Source organism: Rhinopithecus roxellana, chromosome 10 (genome assembly GCF_007565055.1).
Source record: "Rhinopithecus roxellana isolate Shanxi Qingling chromosome 10, ASM756505v1, whole genome shotgun sequence".
In the NCBI taxonomy this organism is placed as follows: Eukaryota; Metazoa; Chordata; class Mammalia; order Primates; family Cercopithecidae; genus Rhinopithecus; species Rhinopithecus roxellana.
The window spans coordinates 107,826,123-107,849,066 of NC_044558.1; the positions used below are offsets into that span (position 1 = coordinate 107,826,123).

A 22,944-nucleotide genomic window follows, 5' to 3' on the forward strand; every position below is an offset into this window, starting at 1 on the left:
CCAGTTGAATGAAGCAGGCAAAGACTGTGATCTGAATTCTCTCACTTCTCCACAGTTCAGAATAAAAGCAGACTTTGGATCGTGGATGGAGATTTTGAAAGAGATATTCGAGTATTGTGGATTATGCTGTTCCAACTGGTCTCACGCTCAGCTCTTAGACTGAGGGGCATGTGCACAGCAGAAGAACTGGTGCTTCCACAGAGATCTTATTGAAATATTAGAGGAGAAACTTATCAGTAGCCGGTAGCTTGAATAACATCACTAAATACCTAAAGAATTCTTTCAGAATTGTCTGATTTGTTGTAAGAATCAGCTTCAGCCTTCTAATATATGACATTAGGGACTATTTGATGTAGGAATATGCTTCTATATTCCTGTGTTTCTATATTATCATTGTGTTTTTTAAAAAAATTATTAAACTTATGGATAGTTTTCCTGTGAATGATGAATTTTAAAAACTATTAATAGGCCGGGCGCGGTGGCTCAAGCCTGTAATCCCAGCACTTTGGGAGGCCGAGGCGGGCGGATCACAAGGTCAGGACGTCGAGACCATCCTGGCTAACACAGTGAAACCCCGTCTCCACTTAAAAAATACAAAAAATTAGCCGGGCGAGATGGCGGCGCCTGTAGTCCCAGCTACTGGGGAGGCTGAGGCAGGAGAATGGCGTGGACCCGGGAGGCGGAGCTTGCAGTGAGCTGAGATCCAGCCACTGCACTCCAGCCTGGGCGACAGAGCGAGACTCCGTCTCAAAAAAAAAAAAAAAAAAACTATTAATAGAATTAGTGTGGGTGCAGTGGCTCATGCCTATAATCCCAGCACTTTGGGAGGCCGAGATGGGCAGATCACTTGAGCTCGGGAGTTCAAGACTAGTCTGGCCAACATGGTGAAACCCCATCTCTACAAAAAATACAAAAATTAGCCAGGCATGGTGGTGGCCTATAGTCCCAGCTACTCGGGAGGCTGAGATGAGAAGATGGCTTGAGCCCAGGAGGCAAAGGTTGCTGTGAGCTGAGATTGTGACACTGTGCTCCAGCCTGGGTGACAGAGCCAGACCCTGTCTCAAAAAAATAAACCTAGAATTAATATTTACACTAACTATAGGTATTCTTGGTCCTTCCAAAATTTTGTGTCTTTATAGAGATATATTCAAAGGATGATGGAAGTTCATTTTATAATCTTACAAAACTTAAAGATGAGATCACTCTTAGCATGCTAAAGGTAAGTTTGAAATTGTTTTCAAACCATAATAAGTTAGTTACCAAAAATGCACTATTAGGCCCTGGATGGGCGTGCTATCAGTTATTCTTGCTCTTGTGAGAGCAATTACCTTTTCTTGCGTAAGAATGGGTTGGAGTCAGAGATGGAGTTTACTCCTCATGAGAAAAGTGGATGTCCAGCTTTGACTTCACAACCTGATTAAAGTGCTTCAGAAAATATGATTTGGCTGGGCATGGTGGCTCACACCTGTAATCTCAGCACTTTGGGAGGCCGAAGTGGGCAGATCACCTGAGGTCGTGAGTTCAAGACCAGCCTGACCAACATGTAGAAATCCGTCTCTACTAAAAATACAAAATTAGCCGGGTGTGGTGGTGCATGCCTGTAATCCCAGCTACTCAGGAGGCTGAGGCAGGAGAATCACTTGAACCTAGGAGGTAGAGGTTGCGGTGAGCCAAGATCGCGCCACTGCATTCCACTCTGGGCAACAAGAGCGAAACTCCATTTCAAAAAAAACATGATTCATTATTTGGTGGAATATGAGTATTCAATGCCCTGTTTATCATTTCCCAATAATAGTGATGACAATGGCAACAACAGCTTTTGCATGATTATTTAATTTTTATAACTTTATGACGTAGGTAGTAATCAGTTTTGAACTGTGGTGTGCTGAACCGTGAGAAAACTGAGACTTAGACGTCTAACAATTTGACTAACATCATACAACTAATAAAATATAGATCCAGGAGGACTGTATCTTTTTGATTCAAAATCCACATTCACATTCTTAAACATTATGCTAAATTGCCCTAATATTTATGTAATATTCACTGCTCTGCACAAGTACATTTTTAGTGGCCTGTCACTTGAAAGATTGGTTGGTCCCTTTATCTTCTGCCATGTCACGTTGCTATTTACTATTGATTGTCTACTGTAAAAATCTCATTATCTTCACATTACCAACTAGGTGACCATACTGTAACTTGAAATACAGTTGATCCGCATTATTCACAGATTCTGTGTTTGCTAATTTACGGATCCACTGAAATTTATTTGTAGTCTGAAAATCAATACTCTTGGCACTTAGGTGACTATTCGTGAACACATACAGAGCATAGAAAAATTTGAGCTGCCCAATCACACATTCCCAGCTGAGTCGAACAAGGAGATGCTCTGACTTTTTGTTGCCACTCTCGTACTGTAAACAAGTGTCCTTTTCATGGTCTGTTTAGTACCATGCTTTTTGCATTTTTGTCAATATTTACAGTGACCCTCCAGCATAGTGCTGAAGTGCTGTGGAGCATTTCTAAGTTAAGAGGGCTGTGATGACCCGGAGAAACTATGTGTGTTAGATAAGTTTCCTTCAGAAGTGAGTGCTATTGGCTGTGAGTTGAAGGTTAGCGAATTAACAGTGTATGTTAAATATACTGTTACATATCCTTAGCCATAAACACACATTAAACAAGGCTATGTATTGAGCAGTTAATGAAAATGTTGTGACCAGAGGCTCTCAGGTACTTTTCTCCATATCTCCCCTAGGAGCAATGGCTCAGTGTCCAGTAATAAGTGTTTGCGAGAACTTTATAGAACATAACTACTGTGAATAGTAAGCACCAGCTGTGCATAAAAGAAAAGGTCACTGTCATTCATGCTGACGCTTGCTTTCACTTTCCTTTTCATTTTCTGTTGCCTTTTTCCTTTTTGCTGAACTCTCTTCTCTGATGATTAGATACCGAGTTCCTTTTTGGTCTTCCATTCATTGTTACTTTTCAGTACATGAAAAATATTTGCTAAAGAAGAAAGAGACATTATTTGTATTATTTCTGAACTCACGTGATGTATGGTATCCTTTCCTTAGTCGATGTTACTGATGGAAGCTGAGGACAGGTTAAACTTCCTTCTGTCCGAGGTGGAACAGAAGACCCTGTCTCAGTGCTCCGCTGGCGAACTGGAGATTGTGGTGGAGGCCAGGCTTCAGCTGGCTGTGGTTGCTCTGCAGAGGCACCAGGCAGCATACAGGTACGTCTCTCCATGCACAGGGGAGGGATACCTTTGAAGAGAGTTTCCTCACCCTAGTTTGTTAAATAGACTTAAATTTTATGTAAGTTTTAGAAATTCCTGTATCCATAGTTTGCTTACTTTTTATTATTCAGGGAAGTGTTCATACGTGATTACACTTGAAATTATAGTTCTGGCTGGGTGCAGTGGCTCATGCCTGTAATCCTAGCACTTAGGGAGGTTGAGGTGGGGAGATCACTTGAGGCCAGGAGTTGGAGACCAGGCTGGCAAACATGGCGAAACCCCATCTCTACTAAAAATACGAAAATTAACCAGGCTTTGTGGCGGCGCCTGTAATCCCAGCTACTTGGGTTGGCTAAGGCAGGAGAATCACTTGAGCCCAGGAGGCAGAGATTGCAGTGAGCTGAGATCGCCTCATTGCCCTCCAGCCTGGGTGACAGAGCGAGAGTCTGTCTCCAAAAAAAAAAAAAAAAAATTACAGTTCTCAATAAAGTGATTATTTATGAAGGCACACAACTGGGTTGTTTAATTTCATATATAGAATGAACAAATTCACAAGACAGGGATGCCCTCTCTCACCACTCCTATTCAACATAGTGTTGGAAGTTCTGGCCAGGGCAATCAGGCAAGAGAGAGAAGTAAAGGGTATTTAATTAGGAAAAGAGGAAGTCAAATTGTCCCTGTTTGCAGATGACATGATTGTATGTTTAGAAAACCCCATCGTCTCAGTCCAAAATCTCCTTAAGCTGATAAGCAACTTCAGCAAAGTCTTAGGATACAAAATCAATGTACAAAAATCACAAGTATTCTTATACACCAATAACAGACAGAGAGCCAAATCATGAATGACCTCCCATTCACAATTGCTTCAAAGAGAATAAAATACCTAGGAATCCAACTTACAAGGGATGTGAAGGACCTCTTCAAGGAGAACTACAAACCACTGCTTAGCAAAATAAAAGAGGATACAAACAAATGGAAGAACATTCCATGCTCATGGATAGGAAGAATAAATATTGTGAAAATAGTCATACTGCCCAAGGTAATTTATAGATTCAATGCTATCCCCATCAAGCTACCAATGACTTTCTTCACAGAATTGGAAAAAACTACTTTAAAGTTCATATGGAACCAAAAAAGAGCCCGCATTGCCAAGTCAATCCTAAGCCAAAAGAACAACGCTGGAGGCATCATGCCACCTGACTTCAAACTGTGCTACAAGGCTGCAGTAACTAAAACAGCATAGTACTGGTACCAAAACAGAGATGTAGACCAATGGAACAGAATAGAGCCCTCAGAAATAATACCACACATCTACAACCATCTGATCTTTGACAAAGCTGACAAAAACAAGAAATGGGGAAAGGATTCCCTATTTAATAAATGGTGCTGGGAAAACTGGCTAGCCATATGTAGAAAGCTGACACTGGAAGCCTTCCTTACACCTTACAAAAAATCAATTCAAGATAGATTAAAGACTTACTGTTAGACCTAAAACCATTAAAACCCTAGAAGAAAACCTTGGCAATACCATTCAGGACATAGGCATGGGCAAGGACTTCATGACTAAAACACCAAAAGCAATGGCAACAAAAGCCAAAATTGACAAATGGGATCTAATTAAAGAGCTTCTGCACAGCAAAAGAAACTACCATCAGAGTGAACAGGCAACCTACGGAATGAGAGAAAATTTTTACAATCTACCCATCTGACAAAGAATCTACAAAGAACTTAAACAAATTTACAAGAAAAAACAAACAACCCTATCAAAAAGTGGATGAAGGATATGAACAGACACTTCTCAAAAGAAGACATTTATGCAGCCAACAGACACATGAAAAAATGCTCATCACTCGCCATCAGAGAAATGCAAATCAAAACCACAATGAGATACATCTCATTGTGAGATACCAGTTAGAATGGCGATCATTAAAAAGTCAGGAAACAACAGGTGCTGGAGAGGATGTGGAGAAATAGGAATGCTTTTACACTATTGGTGGGACTGTAAACTAGTTCAACCATTGTGGAAGACAGTGTGGCGATTCCTCAAGGATCTAGAACTAGAAATACCATTTGACCCAGCCATCCCATTACTGGGCATATACCCAAAGGATTATAAATCATGATGCTATAAAGACACGTGCACACATATGTTTATTGCGGCACTATTCACAATAGCAAAGACTTGGAACCAACCCAAATGTCCATCAATGATAGACTGGATTAAGAAAATGTGGCACATATACACCATGGAATACTATGCAGCCATAAAAAAGGATGAGTTCATGTCCTTTATAGGGACATGAATGAAACTAGAAACCATCATTCTGAGCAAACTATCATAAGGACAGAAAACCAAATGCGGCATGTTCTCACTCATAGGTGGGAATTGAACAATGAGAGCACATAGACACAGGGTGGGGAACATCACACACCGGGGTCTGCCAGGGAGTGGGGGAAGGGAGGAGGGATAGCATTAGGAGAAATACCTAATGTAAATGACGAGTTAATGGGTGCAGCACACCGACGTGGCACATATGTACTTATATAACAAACCTGCACATTGTGGACATGTACTCTAGAATTTAAAGTAAAACAAAACAAAAAAAGTATATAAAAAAAGAATGAACAAATTAACAATGCTTTGATTTTTTAAATACATTTAATTTACTTTTTAAAAAGACTAAACCTTTTTACAAATAAAGCCTAAAATTTTTTTTCTAAAACATTGAATTAAAATATTAAAAACAAACCTATTTTGAAAAAGTAACAGTTTCTGCATCATATTGCACTGAACTATTTAAGAAACTTGTAGGTGGCTAAATATTTAAATGTGCTGCAGTTGTTAGTGTCAGCTCTTTCATTTAGTTTGTTCATCGACCTATTTATTTAGTCAACCAGTATCTGTTAACTCTGTCACTGCCAGAATCTGATCTAGGCAGTGAAGATATAAAGATGCATAGAATACAATTTCTGTATCCATATGCTCACAGATATATAAGCAGTCAGGTAGAGTAGTAAAATAATACTATAGTGCTTTTTTCATATTTAATAATATGGAAATCTACATTCAAGAGTTTCTCCATGCCATTTGTGATAAACACTTCTATCATGAGGTCCTCTGACACATTCAATAATGATTCATCTAATAATGCATACATTTCTTATTCATTAATTCATTAAAAAATAAGTTTGTGCACCTTCAATATGCTAGGCACTGTTCCAAGCTCCTGGCAGGTATCAGTGGCCCAATACTCATATATACAATCTAGACAAAATATATGACAATACTTTCCAAAATCTTGCCCTGTATTCTAATAGATAATAAACATGCTGACAATAAACTATAAACGCAAGTGAATTACAGAGTGTGGACAAAAATGGTAAGTGCTATGGGGAATATAAGGAGTAGAGATTGGAGGGCGAGGAGTTATCATTTTAAAATTGTATGGTTGTAATAAAGAGTGTGACTCCATTTTGATGTTCGATGGCTGCCAGCTTTCAAGCCCGACCACTCCCGTTCTCTTTCTGCCCCCGACCTGAGCAAGCAGATAAGAAAGCCCATCTCTTCCCTCCTTTGGTGTTAGTGGAAAGCTCAAGCCATGTAAGTCCTGGCCCATGTGCAGGAACTCTTACCCCAGTGCCACCCACCAACCACCATAAAACTCCAAGCCAGTCTCTTTTCCTTGCTCTCTCCATACATTTTCCCACCTGTTTGGGAACCTGCTCTGATCTTCTTGGAAGGTCTCATTATGTGAGCAGTACCCTCTTTCATACCCTCTTGACGTGTGTGTATGTGGGATCAGTCGTGACATCTGAACCACATTTTGGGTGGTCAAGGCAGGCTTCATTGATGAAGTGACATCTGAACAAAGTACTTAAATGAGAAAATTATCCATGCAAATATATCTATAGAGAAAGTGTTACAGGCCATGGAAACATGCCTGATACATGTTTGAGGGATAGCTCAAGATCTCTTGTGGCTAGGGTGGAGTGAGTGAGGGGCAGAGTTGCAAGGGAGATCTGCAGAGAGAAAACTGGTGTACAAGAACATTACATAGGACCTTTTGGCCAGGGTAAAGACTGACCTTGAGTGAAGTGGGGAGTCATTGTAGAGTTTTGAGCAGAGGAGGGACATGATCTGATTTTCATTGTAAAGGGATGGCTCTTGCTGCTAGTATGAGAATTGATTATAAGAGGAAAAGGGTGTGAAAGCAAGGAGATGAATTAAGGAGGCTATTATAATAACGGAAATATGGTGGTGGTTCTTACCAGTGTGATAGCCATGGAGGTAATGAGAAGTACTTGGATTCTGAGTAAATTTTGAAGGTAGAACCATTCGATTTTACAGATACTGAATATAAGTTGTGAGAAAAAGAGAGGAGTCAAAAAAGAAGTGGTCGTTAACTGAAATGGGAAGATTGTGGGGGTGCAGCTTATTTAGCGGAAACATCAGGGGTTAAAATTTGAATGCATGTAGTTTGAGATGTCCCTTAGATGTACAATTGAAGATGTCAAGTATTCTGAGAGTCTTTAGAATATACGCAGTGTTATTCAAATGTTCCCAGCACAAAGAGAAGATAAATGTGTAAGGTGATGGATATACCAATCACCGCTATTTAATTATTACACATTATGTAATGTATCAAAATATTTTATGTACCCTGGAAATATATATGTCTATTAAGCATCAATAAAAAATACAGTGATAAAAATGATACAAATTTAAAAGTACAGTATAACAACTAAAAAAAAAAAAAATAAAGACAGCATTTTAATACTGGATGAGTTCCATTAGGGAGTATAAATGGATGGAAGAGAGAAAAGGACCAAGGACCAAGCCCTGAGTTTCGTATTCCAACTTTATGAGACTGGGGAGAAAATGAGGAACCAGGAAAGGAGACTGAGAAGAAGTGACCAGTAAGATAGGAGAAAACCAAGAGATTATGGAATCCTGAAAGCCAAGTGAAGAAAGTGATCGAGGAGAATGGAGTGACCACATTCTCCAACTGTGCCACAAACTTCTGATAGATTGAGTAAGGTAAGGATAGAGGTTTGGACCCCTGGATTTAGCATGGAGGCCAATGGTGACCTTCACAGGAGTAACTTTAGAAGATGCTTGGGAAAGATTATGTTTAGAGTGATTTATGAGAGAGTGGGAAGAGATAAATCGGAGCCCACAAATAAAGATGATTCTTTAGAAGAGTTTTACTATGAAGGAGAGTAGAGAAAGATGGTGACTGCAATTGGTAGAAGTAGGGTGAAGACAAATTCTCTTGAGATGAGAGAGATGATAATGAAAAAGACCCAGTACAGATGTTCTGATATGATTGGCACACAGCAGACTAGGAGGCCAGTCCAGTCTTCTCTTTTTCTCTGATACAGAATAAAGTTATCCTCTACTTTGGGAATACAGAATAGTCTCTGGGGGCTAGCCAGGAGACTAGCTGCCTGCCAGGAACACAGTTGCAAAATGTCACCCAAGATAAATCAGTTCCCCAGGCTGATGCCATTAGAAATTGTGGGGTCGAAATTGGCAGCATCCATGAAATGCAGAAACCCTGAGAAGTTAGTTTAAAATGGTCCTGACATCATAGAGCTGGAGCAGAGGTAAACCCTGAACAGTCTCATAGAGGTTAACCCAGGAAATGCAAGACTTCTATGGAAAATAACTCCCATTAAAGATAGCACCGAGTCAAATATTATAAATCAGATGAAGAAACAGTCATAACAGAGAGTTAGCAGACACAATAAATGGCAGACTTCACAGCCCAAGAAATAAACTGTTCAAAGATAGGAAGGATAGAAGAGAATCTACAAAGCAACAATGAGACAACATAAAATGAATTTGGAAAACAGCCAAATAGAAATTCTGTAAATGAAAAAATATAGTCACTGAATGAGAAAAGAAATGATCAAGTTAGATGAAAAATATTTTTTTCTCTCCTTATTTTTTTCATTTGTAATGAAATTCCATACATTAAACCCCATTCAAACTGAAATTTGGAAGAGGAGTTACATTTAAGACTTTGACTGTCATTCTCTTTAAACAGGAGAATCCCACTTATGTGTTTCCCAAAGGGGAAATCAATTCAGCAGAAATCCTCGTTTGCTTTGATTGGAAACATATAATCATCTCATCAGTATGAGCCTACAAGCTTTGACTAAAGACTGTTCCATGACTAACCACATCTAAATCTAGATGACAGCAGAGGTGTTGGGAGATTTATAAGTTTTTGTAGTTTTTAAACAGTGATGAAAATCTGTAAAGAATGTTTGGAACAGTGATTCTCAAAGTGTGCTCTGCAGATCTCTGGGGGTGTCTCCCAGACCCCGTGGGCATGGGGGTGTACATGAGGTCAGAACCGTATGAATAAAACTAAGACAGCGTTTGCCTTATTCACTGTGTATTTCACGTTGATGCTACAGAAGCAACAATGATAAGACTTCTGGCGCCTCACCATGAATCAAAGCAGCAGCCCCAAACTGTACTAGTAGTCATTGCTGTCTTCACTCCTGCACACTTGTAATTAAAAAAAAATGCCAGTTTCACTTAAGAATGCCCCTGGTGAGGCAGTAAAATCTTGAGCTTATAAGTCTCTCTCCTTGGATATATATTTTTAACATCTTATGGGAATATTATAGGGGAAATATGCCTAGGTATGTCTGCTGCTTATGAAAGCTGATGGTTGACTTGAAGAAGAATGTGTGTGATTGAATTGAGAGTTGGACAGGCTGCTTTCTACATGGAATACCATTTTCATTGGAAAAACAACAGACAAACTGTGGTTATTCAGACTTGAGTATTTGGCAAACATTTTATTGAAAATGAGCAAAGTGAGTATGCCACTTCTAGGGAAAGAACTGATAGTATTTGTTGCCAATGATAGAATTTAAACTTTCACAGGAAAACTAGAAGTTTGGGAGACTTGTATGAGCCACCACAAGCTTGACAATTTTCTAATGTTTAGATTTTTTTCTGTCAGATTGGTAAAATACTAAAAACATGACTTTTAAAAATATTGTATAATAAAATACTTCAACATTTGGTGAATCTATATAACTCAGGGAGACAATATTTCCTAAATGACTGATGCATAATGTTACAAAATCCCAGTGAACAAGATAGAGCAGTAGATTTTAATGGAACAAAGTAGGAAAAGTTCATCAATATGTGGTATTAGATTCTACATTGCAACAAACTTAAAAAAAAACTATCACTTGTCGCATGATAATTGTCACTTTGATACTACGTTGGTGTAGTATCAAAGAAGAATATTAAAACAGTTATTTGAAGCAGCTGTTAATGTACTTCTCCCATTTCCAATGACTGTGTGACTCCTAATCTTCATACACTTCAACCAAAACAATATTTTACAAAAGACTGAGTGTAGAAAAAGATATGAACAATCTTCTGTTAAGTAGGGGTGAGTGTGTGTGTGTGTGTGTGTGTGTGTTCAGAGTCTTGCTGTGTCACCCAGACTGGAGTGCAGTAGCAGGATCTCAGCTGATCGCACGCAACCTCTGCCTCCCGGGTTCAAGCGATTCTCATGTCTCAGCTTCCTCAGTAGCTGGGACTACAGGTGCACACCATAACGCATGGCTAATTTTTGTATTTTTAGTAGAGGTGGGGTTTCACCATGTTGGCCAGGCTGGTCTCAAACTTCTGAGCTCAAGTGATCCACCTGCCTTGGCCTCCCAAAGTGCTGGGATTACAAGCATAAGCCACCATGTCTGGCCACTTGGTAGTTTGTTTTTTATTAAACCAGACATTAGAGAGATCCATGGCATTCTTCTCATGAACTTTTTTGAAAATATAATTGTTTGCATAAAATATTTTATTTATGTTAACATGTAATAGGTTTACTATTTTTATTTGAAGAGGATTTAATGTTAAGGAAACTAAGACATTTTTAGCTGAATTTCTAATGTTGGCAAATGTTGATGGAGCTCTTTTGGGTTCTCAATAATTTTTAGAGGTGTAAAGAGGTGCTGAGAATAAAAAGCTTGAGAACCACTGGCTTAGAATATTGTCACATGTATAGCTATCTTTAAGGACATATGATAGTTGATAGTAGAATAGGCTTAGCGTAATAACATACCATTTTCCCCATTGGAGTTTGAAGGGAGAATAAATTTTTACTATATAATTCTCTATAGAACATTTTTTTTTTCTAAACTATGTGTCAGAGAGCAACAGCAGCCCTAGAAAATATTTATCATTTACCTTCATTCTTTCCTCAGCTCTCTGTGTATCCTATACCCTTTTGATATGAAGGATATGAGTGGTTTTTATTCTTTTTAGGGAGGAAGAATGAAATGAGAAACTAAAAATTACAAAATGGCCGTAGAAAGGACTGTCATAATAGAACTTTAATTTGAAAACCAGATAGACATATGCAAATAGTGTTCAAGTATATCAGAATAGCTCCTATTTTAAATACATGAACCTGGCCCTTGGGACAAACCTGCAAAAAACTTTGATGTTATTGCCTTTTTGGAGCAGAGTTGTCATTTAGGGGAAGCCTACTGTCAAGATGAATGAGTTTTTCTCATGTGAACTTTACCCCCTGTGAGCTTCTGTTTGGGCACTGCTGAGAGTGTTGGACAGTCTCTTTTCCAAATGATGGTTAGCTTGACATTTCATGATACTTCTAATAAAACTATGTGTCAAAGAAATTGAAAGGCACATTCCCTAGGGTGACAGGTAGAGTGAGCCGCATAGATTTTATGAGAACAAACTGACCATTTTTGTCATGAATGTTAATAAGAAATAAATGGGATCAAAGTTATTCAAATTGTATTTCTACTTCTTCTAGGGCTGCCTCTTTCTTTCAAAATCCTGTGGGGTTTGTTTTAATAAGTGTTCCTTCCTATTCTCCTTTATATTTAATCTATTGTTTAAATGGAAAAATATTTGGGCCTTTTAATTTTGTGTCAGAATGAAATTTTCTTTTGGGATTTTAGACTGTTGGCAGTAGGTAATCCTTGCATACTTTCTATCTGTCTAGTGTAGTGGAGAAACAAGAAATTATCCATTCTGCAACTGAGCAGTACCAAGTGGATTAGGACATACTGTTTGTCTTATATTTTATTCATTAAATTTTTGGGTTAGCAACATGCCATACCTCACAGCTTGTTTCTCTTAAAATCAGAATTTGGGTTTCAAAATGAGAAGAATGGAATGGGTACCATTTTCTTTTTCCAGGGTTTTCTATCAGCCATGCTGAGTTAGCCTTGGAAGCTACTGAGTAAATGAGGTGCCTCCGAAATGTGTGTAGCCTTGAGGGAGGAAGAGTGTGGGGAGGGCACGTTTCCTGTGCACACACTGTCTCCATGCTATGTGTGTTGTTGTTGTTGTTATTTTCTTGGTTAGTTTTATTTTAAATAAAAAACAAGTTAATTATGATATCTTAGAAAATGTTCTACAAACATCTAAACCGTTTTAATGGCTCAGCAAAATCTTGAGAGTTTAAAATTCAGTAACTGCTAAGAGATTGGGATGTTAACAAATTAGAAAAAAAAATCAATTTAGTCTCTCCCCACCTCTCCTGAGCAATTCAATACACTAATAATGATAATGGCTAGCGTGCATTATGTGCCTCTGTTTGCCAAGCACTCCTATTTGCTAAGCACACTCCATGCTTACTAGAATGTCAGCTCCATGAAGACAGGGATTCTTGTTTGTCTTCTTTACTACTGTATTCATAGCCCCTAGATTTCTTCCTGGCCCATAGCAGATACTCAATATGTACTTTTAGATTATTATAAGCATTAAATAAGATCTTTATTTTATGAAAGATCTTATTTAATCCTTATAATAATCTCATGTCATGAAGTTTGCACTGTTATTATCATCATTACCGCTTTATAGATGATGAGATTGTTAATTGGGGTTCCCAAGATCACACAGTTAATGTATGGCAAAAGTGGGATTTGACCACTCTCTCTCCAGTGTATGAATTTTTAAAAATTAGGTTATTTCACATGAACTAAAAAGTTTTTTTTAAGTAGAAAAAAATACAATTAAATAAGAGAATCTCTAGAAAGATACATCTCTAAAATTACAACTGACTAGAAAGAAAAATGTCAACTGATTTAATCTGTGAAATATTTTAATTTTTATAAGTACAATAACAACAAAAACAATTACACCAACAATACATGGAAAAACAAGACTTTACTTCCAGTAAATATGACAACTAGTTCCTTTCATTTTTACATAAAATTGCTGATAAAATTGATAAAAAGACACTGTTGATAAATGGTCAAATACCATAAACTTTTCATCAAAAAGAAGAAATTATAACTAGTATGTATACACCTGGAAAAATATCTATCCACTTACAAAGTGAAGTTAAAGCAATGAATGAGGTTCAGATTTCTACCTGAAAAATAGCATTGGGGTAGTATTCCCTGATAGGTTCTCTACCAACTTCCCATTGAAAGACATGTTGCCCCATGGAGATAGAAAAATACAAAAGCTTTAATAGAATTGAAAACTAAGCATAGTAATTCAACTTTTGTAAGAAATGGGAAAACTTTTTTTCAAATGGTACCCATAGATGAAGAGGGAGTCAGAACCACAAGGGATCATCTACATCCACTTTATTCCCTGAAAGGAGCAGCATCGTGGGCCAGGAAGGAAGAGTGGTCCCTCTGCCTTCTAAGCGCATAACTCAGAAGGGATTCACCATCCAAAAACCTGGGCAGGTACCCTAACACTGTGTGGGGGCTTAAGGAACTACTCCAGCCAACAGAAGAGATCCGTCTCATAGTTAAGACTGAGGAATGAGGCAGTGATTCTGTAAAAATGACTAGTGGTGGGTACTGGAGCTAGTTTGGGCTCAGTGTAAATAATGATAAGTTTGCAAAACTGAAAACAGATGTCAAAACTAATTCTTGAAAAAGGTGATAAAGTATAAAGATAACTAACAATGACCTGGGGATAATATATCAGATTATAGTAACCAAGTGGATGTGGGAGAGATAGGGTAATTAAAAATTCTGAAATTCTTCATCCTATGTGTAGGGAATCAAAATATGTTGGTTCATTTTATGCACTGAGAAATAGAGAAGCAGAGTAGAGAAATTATGTTTTTAAGATGGATTAATGGAGAAGTGTGTTTTGGAAGATATTAAACATAACTGCTATTAGAATCTAAACCAGAATATATATATTTCAAATCAGTGTGGAAAATAAAAGGGAAATAGTCTCATGGCAGAAGACACAAAAGAAAGGAAAAAGGAAGAATACACTCAGAAAGCATAAAATAATAGAAGAAAACAAGGCATGTTAATTATGCCCATAAATGTAAAATTGTTGAAACACACTTGATTTGTGAGGATGTTTTGTTTGCAAGTGACAGAATCCCAACTTCTGCCAAATCAGCCAAAAGGGGAAACTTTCTGATTCATGTGACTACAAAGCTGGTGAAGACAGATGTAAGGATGGGCCTGAGGGTTTACTGAGAGCAAAGGCTTGAGTGCTCCTGGAATCACCTAATTCCATCTTCTTTCTTTCAGCCTTATGTGTTAGCTTTATTTGATCAGATTGGCTTCCTCTACAGTACTGGATACATGTCTGCCACTAGATCAAGACTTCGAATGCTCCCAAATTTACCACAGAGAGAGCACAAGACTGTCTCTTGCTTCAGGTTCAGATACCAGGGAAGCTGATTGGCCCAGCTTGGCTCATGTGCTCATCCCTGGTCCCAAGCACCATGGCCAAGGAGGCAGGGTCATGAAAGAATATGGAAGCCCTCACTAAGAACTAAGAAGAGGGGGTAGGCAAAAGAAGGAGAATAATGTCCCAGAAGGATGGGATGTTTGATGCTTTTCTTAGAAGAAGAATGCTACTCAAAGTAGTAAATATAAAATTGAACTATAAATCACTGTCAAAAATGGTCCAGACATCTTTAATACTAAAAGGATTTTTAGTTATCAAAGATACTAAGAAAAGGTAAAGAAGCAAAGATGGCAATATCAGTATTATGCTAAATAGGATGCAAGGCAAAAAGCATTGAACTGCACCAAGAGTACCATTGATATTGATGAAAGATACAGTCAACAGTGACTATATAACAGCCATAAATATGGCACTAACTCTATATGGATAGCAAAAATTCAACAAAACCAAACTTGTTAGAAACTGTGAAAAGACAGAGATGGTGTCATGGAATAACGAATAAGGGTACAGGGTCAGGGGCTGATTGCCTGAGTTTTGAACCTGGCCCCTCTTTCTAACTGTGTGACTTGGATCAAATTATTTAACATTTCTGTGTCTTCATTTTCTAATCTGGAAAATACGGATGATAATAGTACATGTTGAGGATCCCTTATCCGAAATGCCTGAGGGAAGAAGTGTTTCAGATTTCAGATTTTTTGGGGGGATTTTGGAATATTTGTATTATTCTAGTTGAGCATCCCAAATCTGAAAATTTGACATCTGAAATGTCTTGACTAGCATTTATTTTGAGTGTCATGTCAGCACTCAAAAAGCTTTAGATCTTGAAGAATTTTTGATTTTTGGATATGGGATACTCAACTTGTATTTATATTCCTTGTAGACTTGTGGTGGGGAGTGTATGAATTTATTCACAGAAAGTGCTTAATAGAGTACCTGTCAGGTGGGAAACACTTTGTAAATACCAGTTATGATTTTTTTTTTAAGCATTTTGGAGAAAAAAGACCATTTCTGTGGCCAATGTTAGCACAATATTTTCAGTTTTTAATATAACATATTGACCAAAAATATAGGCTTTAGAAATGTAATTTAAACACTGAGCATATGTACCCATTCTGAGAGCCTTCTTACAGGATCCATGAACACTGATGAAGGTGAACATATACTGCACCAGAATCTCAGTGACTGATCCAAAGGAGGATGGAGCACGGACTGCAGCCTGGGGATTGGGAGGGCCCTGGAATGTGTAAATCTGATTTACAGCTTGAAGAAATCACTGTGGGTGCTGTATGGAGACCAGGACTGCAAGGGCAAGAGTCATAGCAGGAAACTGGTTAGGAAGCTACTGTGGTCATCCAGCCTGGAGATGATGGCGGCTTGGATGAAGGCGTTAGCAGTGGAGGAGATGAGGGAGCCCTATTTGGAAGGCGAAGTCTGTTGAGGGATTGAATGTAAAGTGCGACTCACAGAGAGGAAGTCATGGCAACTCCTGGGTTCTGCCTGTGGGATGGAGGACAGGGATGAGGAGTGGGTTTGGGTGGAGGAGATAGAAGCGAGAGGGGTCTGCTTTTAACTTGCTGTTACTGGTCTCATAGGACTGTTGTAGCAAAGTGCCAAAAACTGGGTGGCTGAAAGCTAGGAATTTCATTGTCTGACAGTCCTCGAGGCAAGACTTCTGAAATCAAGGTGTCAATGGGGCCACACTTGTTCTGGTGGCTCTAGGGGAGAATCCTTACTTGCCTCTTCTGGCTTCTGGCATTTGCCGGCAGTCCTTGGCGTTCCTCGGCTTGTAGGTGCATCAGTCCTGTTGCATGGCCGTCTTCTCCCTGTATATCTTCACATCACCTTCCCTCTGTGCATGTCTCTCTATGTCCAAATAACCCCCCCCACCTTTTTTTTTTTTGAGACGGGGTCTCACTCTGTCGTCGGGCTGGAGTGCAATGGCGCGATCTCGGCTCACTAGAACGTCCGCCTCCTGTATTCAAGCGATTCTCCTGCCTCAGCCACCCGAGTAGCTGGGACTACAGGTGCCGCCACCATGCCCAGCTAATTTTTTGTATTTTTAGTAGAGATGAGGTTTCACCATGTTAGCCAGGATGGCTTCGATCTCCTGACCTCATGATCTGCCCGCCTTGGCCTCCCAAAGTGCTGGGATTACAGGTGTGAGCCACCGTGCCCGGCCCAAACCTCCCTTTTTATAGAAACACCAGTCATATTGGATTAGGACCCAGCCTAATGTTCTCATTTTAACTTGATTGCTTCTGTAACGAACTTACTTCCGAGTAAGGTCACATTTTGAGGTACGGGGGCTTGGGACCTCAACATACCTTTTGGGGAGACAAAATTCAACTCATAACACCTGTTAAATGTGACTGTCGTTTAACTTTTCAAGTGGAGCTGTTAAATGGGGAAATTGGATGGATATATTGTCATATTGTCCATAGGCCTTCATCCAGTTTTTTTTTTTTTTTTTTGATGTGTGTATGATGAGCATCTTCAGACATACAGAATGTTCTGTATTTTGAATTTTGTTTTGGAATACATTTTCAAAAGAAGATGGCTCTTAATATATACCATTAAAATATTTTGAAGAAGTGTGATGCCAATGTTAAATTTACTATTCTACAGGGGAGGAGGATATAATGGCTTAAAATGCAGACAAATTTATGCATGGAGCAACAGGAAGTAAAAAATTATTAACTCCTGGTCTCCATTTTTTTGATAGAGTACATTTCCTTTCTGGCACTGCTAGACACAGATTAAGCAATAATTAAGCTTGAGTTTCTAAGTGTAATAGCATTAAGTAACACAGTTCTATAACCTCAGAAAGCTGGAGAATCACGTTCCGATGTACATAAAATACAAAATATTAAAATGTGATTGCCAATACATTTTGTTTTAGATCTTGGAAATGTCACTCCTTTATTCTTCTATTCACTCATTTAAAAATATTTTTTAGTTTCTATTATGTCTCAGTCACTATGCTAGATGCTGGATTTCAATAGGGAATAAGACAAATTTAGCTGTGAAGCAATACTCAGACAATGAAATATGACAAGTACTAGTGTGTGGTTAAGACCAGGGTGCTATTAGGGCCTGCAGAAATGGCACCTGACAGTTTTGGGGGTTATTGGGGGGGCGTGTGAGAATGTTTTTTGGAGAAAGAGATTTAGGAAATAACATACAGATGTCACAAATATAATACTGATAACATTTAAAATATATTCTATATTTTAGTGCTGCAATAGTATTTTCTACACTTACACTTCTCCAGGATTCAAAACTTTTTAAAAAGAAGGTAGTACAGGATGACACAGAGAATCCTGTCTCTCCAGGAACTTCTGTAAGTATGACTTAATGTCTGTCCTTACAATACTTATCATATAAGAACTATTGGCATGCTAGGAAATTGTCTAATTATTTAGATGAAGCAAAGGAGTAAAGTAGAAAAAACATTGAATTTGGCGTAAAAAGATTTAGGTCCTATTAATGCTATTTATTTATTGGCATACTTTGGACAAATCTCTTAATTTAAAAAAACTTATAATCTCATTTGTGAACTGATGGAATTGGGATATAATAATTACTAAAGTCCCATCCAAAGTCCCAGATGTACCATTATATTAATCTAGCTTTGATCTACCTAGCAAATAAAGTTGTTTCCCAAGACTTGCTCCTCATTCCGCTTTTGAATCTATTGCCTTAGCGTTGCCAGTCAGATACCTGTGCTGTTTCCTGCTTTGGATTCCTCATAGTTAGAGTCTTCCATTTAAGCTCTCAAATCTGACAACTGATGTCACATATTCTCTGATTAGGCTTTGATAAGACCAAGTAATTTAACAATACAGGATTGTTTAGGACTGAAATATAGAGATTCATCACATAGAACCCTTGCTCATTATTTCAAGCATTACTAATAAAATCGCTAATATCTAGCATCATTACAAATTAGCAAAACTAATTGTCCTCAGTAGAGACTCATTTCTTACTATATTGAAAGCAATAAAAATGCTAAAAGCAATCTAACTCTAAAAATTGACTTAGAATAATGATTGTCAATTGGGGGTGATTTTGCCTCCTGGGGGAAATTTGGCAATGTCTGGAGATATTTTAGGTTGTCACAACTGGGTGGAGAGGGGTGCTACTGGCATCTATTAGGTAGAGGCCAGGGAAGTTGCTAAACTTCCTATAATCTGCAGTACAGCCCTCCACAGCAGTTATCTGGCCCAGAATAGGTCAGTAGTGCTGAGGTTGAGAAACCCTGATTAAGATTAATGTGACCTGTCTTTTCATTAGTGACAGGAAATCTGAGCTTTGAGTGATTAAGTTATACTGATGGGCATTTTTTTCTGTATTGCTAATCTACATACTAGACTCTTTGAGTACTTCTTGTGCCCATTCGAATCACTATCCTCCCTGTGGGCCTCTGTCAACTGCTTACTCTGTTTTTTTTTTGAGACGGAGTCTTGCTTTGTCGCCCAGGCTGGAATACAGTGGCATAATGTCAGCTTACTGCAACCTCTGCCTCCTGGGTTCAAGCAATTCTCCTGTCTCAGCCTCCAGAGTAGCTGGGACTACAGAAGCCTGCCACCATGCCTGTCTAATGTTTGTGTTTTTAGAGAGTTTCACCATATTGGTCAGGCTGGTCTCGAACTCCTGACCTTAGGTTATCCACCTGCCTTGGCCTCCCAAAGTGCTGAGATTACAGGTGTGAGCCATGGTGCCAGGCCTGTTGACTACTTACCCTTGTTTCCAGGGAACAGCTTGCCCTACTTTTCCTGTACTACCCACCTGCATTTGAGCCCCTTTAGGCCCTATTAGCTACTCCTGGCTAGCACGTGTTGCTGATTGGTTGTACACAAGGAGCTGTCAGAAATGCATAGCAGGAAATACTTAGAACAAATGGCAGTTGTTCTAAACGATTTTAAAGTTTCCAGTGTCTACAATGGACTCTACTCCCCCAGAAATAGCTTTCTTTGCACATCTCTCCTAGCTCTCAGCTCTGGACATTTGTCACCTCTTTGTAAAGTGTAATATTGAGGGTGGCAAATTAATTACAATACCTGTTTGGAATATGAGCAGCATACAGTAACATGACACAGTGGATTAAGACTATGGACTCTAAAGGCAGGAAGACACAGGTTGGAATCCCACCTCCATCAAAATACGACAGTATTTAGGCAAGATAGTTAACCTTCCTAGGTCTCAGTTCTCCCAACTGTAAAATGGAAATGATTATAATACCTCTTTGGCTGTTAGGAGGGTTAAATGAGATAATATATACAAAGCATGTAGCACAGTACCTGACACATAATAACTAAATGAATATTAGTGAATATTATTTATTTTTTAGCCCTTAAAATGACATTTACAAAAACTTTTCATGACATAGAAACTGCTGATAATATAATTTGCAGTGAGAAATTCACACTGCAAAACTATTTTTCAACAATGGGTACAGAGAGAAAAGGAAAGTTGAAAAACAGTATGCTAAAATGTTAATAGAGGATTGTTGGATTGTGGATGATTTTGTTTTGAATATTTTTTATATTTTATAGAATGTGCAAGAATCATTTCTAAATTAAAAATTTTGATACTGTGGAATGATACCAGATGCCTTTTAAACTTACATTTAGTCTTAGTTTAGAACCTTGACATTATTAAATGGAAAGATAACTATCATTTTAATATTGTTTAGGCCACTGAAAATAAAGATGACAATGAGTTTTTAGATCCTATTTCCCTAAATGCCCGAGAGTATTTCAATATTCATCTGTGGTTGAGGTGCCGCTTAGCATTGGTGACTGCGTTTGTTGCACAGATTCATGGCATTGGAATTGTGAAAGGTATAAACATTTGCTTATTGAATGTTTTCATAAAAATTAATTTTACATAGGTGAAGAGGGGTTTATTGGGATGTATTTTATTATGTTAACTTTTTATAACTTTCTAGCTTGATCTGCTTATAGAATTAAAAATTCAGGTTATTAATATATAAGAATATTTTTAACAGCCCTTTGTATCATTGAAAGTGGCATATATCTTACTAATGTATGCAAAACAGGTAAAGCAATTTCAAAATACGAATGCCCAGGTCTTCTTGTCATCTGGGAAGGCAACTAGTGTAGAAGCGAAGAGCACAGATTACTGGAGCCAACCCACTTGGGTTCAAATATTGGATCCACCACTTCCTTGCCAAGCCTTTCTTAGCCAAGTCTCTTAAATCCTCCTTACTCAGTTTCCTACCCTGTAAAATGGAGATGATTGTACGTACTTTCTAGGATTATTGTTAGAATTAAATGGGTTAAATTTATACTGTCTTAGATCACAGCTTGGCACATGTAAATGTTAGTTCTTGGAGTGATTAATCATTATTTATTTGTATACCTATCTGTTCACTCATTTCTATCCATCTTCCAAATTAAATTATCTCATGCGATATCATCATTTTTGGAGCACTAGAAACTCCTAAAGTACTTTCCCACAAAGTACAACACATTTATTTTCTATGTTTCATGTAGAGTCTGTTTTCCATCTTAATATACTGTCCTGTTCTTTGATATTATACAATATTTCAGTGATGAAAATTGGGGCTATTACACATGTATAACTTCTTACTCTTTCAATGCATTTTAAATAACTGCATTTGTTTATTTTAGAGGATGATATGACAGATTGCCGGAGCCTCATCAATGAAGTGTGTATGGAGGCAAAAAGTGCAGGCGACACGGAACTGCAGGCTGAATTCTTGACTCAAGCTGTAATTCTTGGCCTACAAGAAAAGCATTTAAGGGCAGAAATCATAACAAACCTTCAGGTAGAAAGGAAGCTTTGTTCATATTTATAGTCAGGGAGGGATTCCTGTTAGAACAAAAGGAGAGAATTTCAAATTCCATTAGGTACTGAATGCATAACAATTAACATGACCAGCTCTTGTTTCAGTGAATTGGAAACAGTACTATCACAATGAATAATTTTATTTTAATAGGATATAATACATTTGCTGGAAGGAAATGAATTTATTTCTCCTCAATCACGGCTAACCCTGGCAAGAAGCCTAGTTTTGCTGGATGACTTAACCAAAGCTGAGAAATTCAAGGAATCTCCCTTTTCAAAAACAGGAAAATTAAATTTGTTGACTCGGGCTCATCGCATTCTAACTGAACAGGTGAGAATCCTTTTGTGTCCACAAGACATGGAAACTTACTTTTCTCTCTTTCTTCCTATTCCAAACCACATCAACTAATTGCTCATTACAATTTTTTTTAATAGATGCTAACTTTTGGAGAAACAATTGAATTTTGTTCATCAAACACTAAATATGCAAATCCATTACAGCCTTTGAAAAATATCTATCTTCCCCATGTCATGTTATTGGCCAAAGTAAAAATGAGAATTGGTAAGAACATTTAAGCTTATATTGCACTAGAATAACTGATAAAAAATTTTAAGTTATTTTTAGACAGGCTATCATATGAGTGCATTTAAAAGAGGCAATATTTATGAATGCTCAGGCTCCATTTATTTAACCAATAATAGTTTTTGATCACTTATCATATGCCAGACTGTGTGATGTATAGATGGTCTTTATATTTGAATAAAGTATGTGGTTGATTACCTTAATATAACATGTGTAACTACTTGGTCTACACACTTTATCCAGGTCATCAGTCTTTTGGATTAAAATTATGCCCACAGAATTTACTTCAAAATTGCTGTGCAATTCAGTAACTTTACTGAAAAAAATCCTACAAACACAAAATACATTTCTTAAATAAAACTTTTTTTGTTCACTAATCTGTTATCTAGCATATTTAAATTATAACTAACTGTTAAAGAAGATTTTGGAAAGGAATGTGTTAAATGCATTATGTATTTTATAACTGATGCCATGAAGTACTTATATCTTTAAAAATGCTAATTTAATGCCTGTGAACAAAAAAAATAGTTTATTTTTATTATTTATTTTCTTTCTTCAACTTTTATTTTAAATTCAGGGGCACATGTGCAGGATGTGCGAGTT

At 37.8% G+C, this 22,944-nt stretch overlaps 1 protein-coding gene across 2 annotated transcripts in view; it reads left to right on the plus strand.

Annotated features, from left to right (window-relative positions):
* Positions 1–22,944, plus strand: part of CFAP54 (cilia and flagella associated protein 54) — a 380,731-nt gene that overhangs the window by 215,827 nt on the left and 141,960 nt on the right. For both annotated transcript variants that reach the window (XM_030939210.1, XM_030939211.1), the window contains 7 exons: positions 1,140–1,219; positions 3,075–3,235; positions 18,159–18,264; positions 20,620–20,767; positions 21,581–21,738; positions 21,910–22,089; positions 22,194–22,320. In XM_030939210.1, coding sequence (XP_030795070.1) covers positions 1,140–1,219; positions 3,075–3,235; positions 18,159–18,264; positions 20,620–20,767; positions 21,581–21,738; positions 21,910–22,089; positions 22,194–22,320 — 960 coding nt within the window. The remainder of the gene's footprint in view (positions 1–1,139; positions 1,220–3,074; positions 3,236–18,158; positions 18,265–20,619; positions 20,768–21,580; positions 21,739–21,909; positions 22,090–22,193; positions 22,321–22,944) is intronic.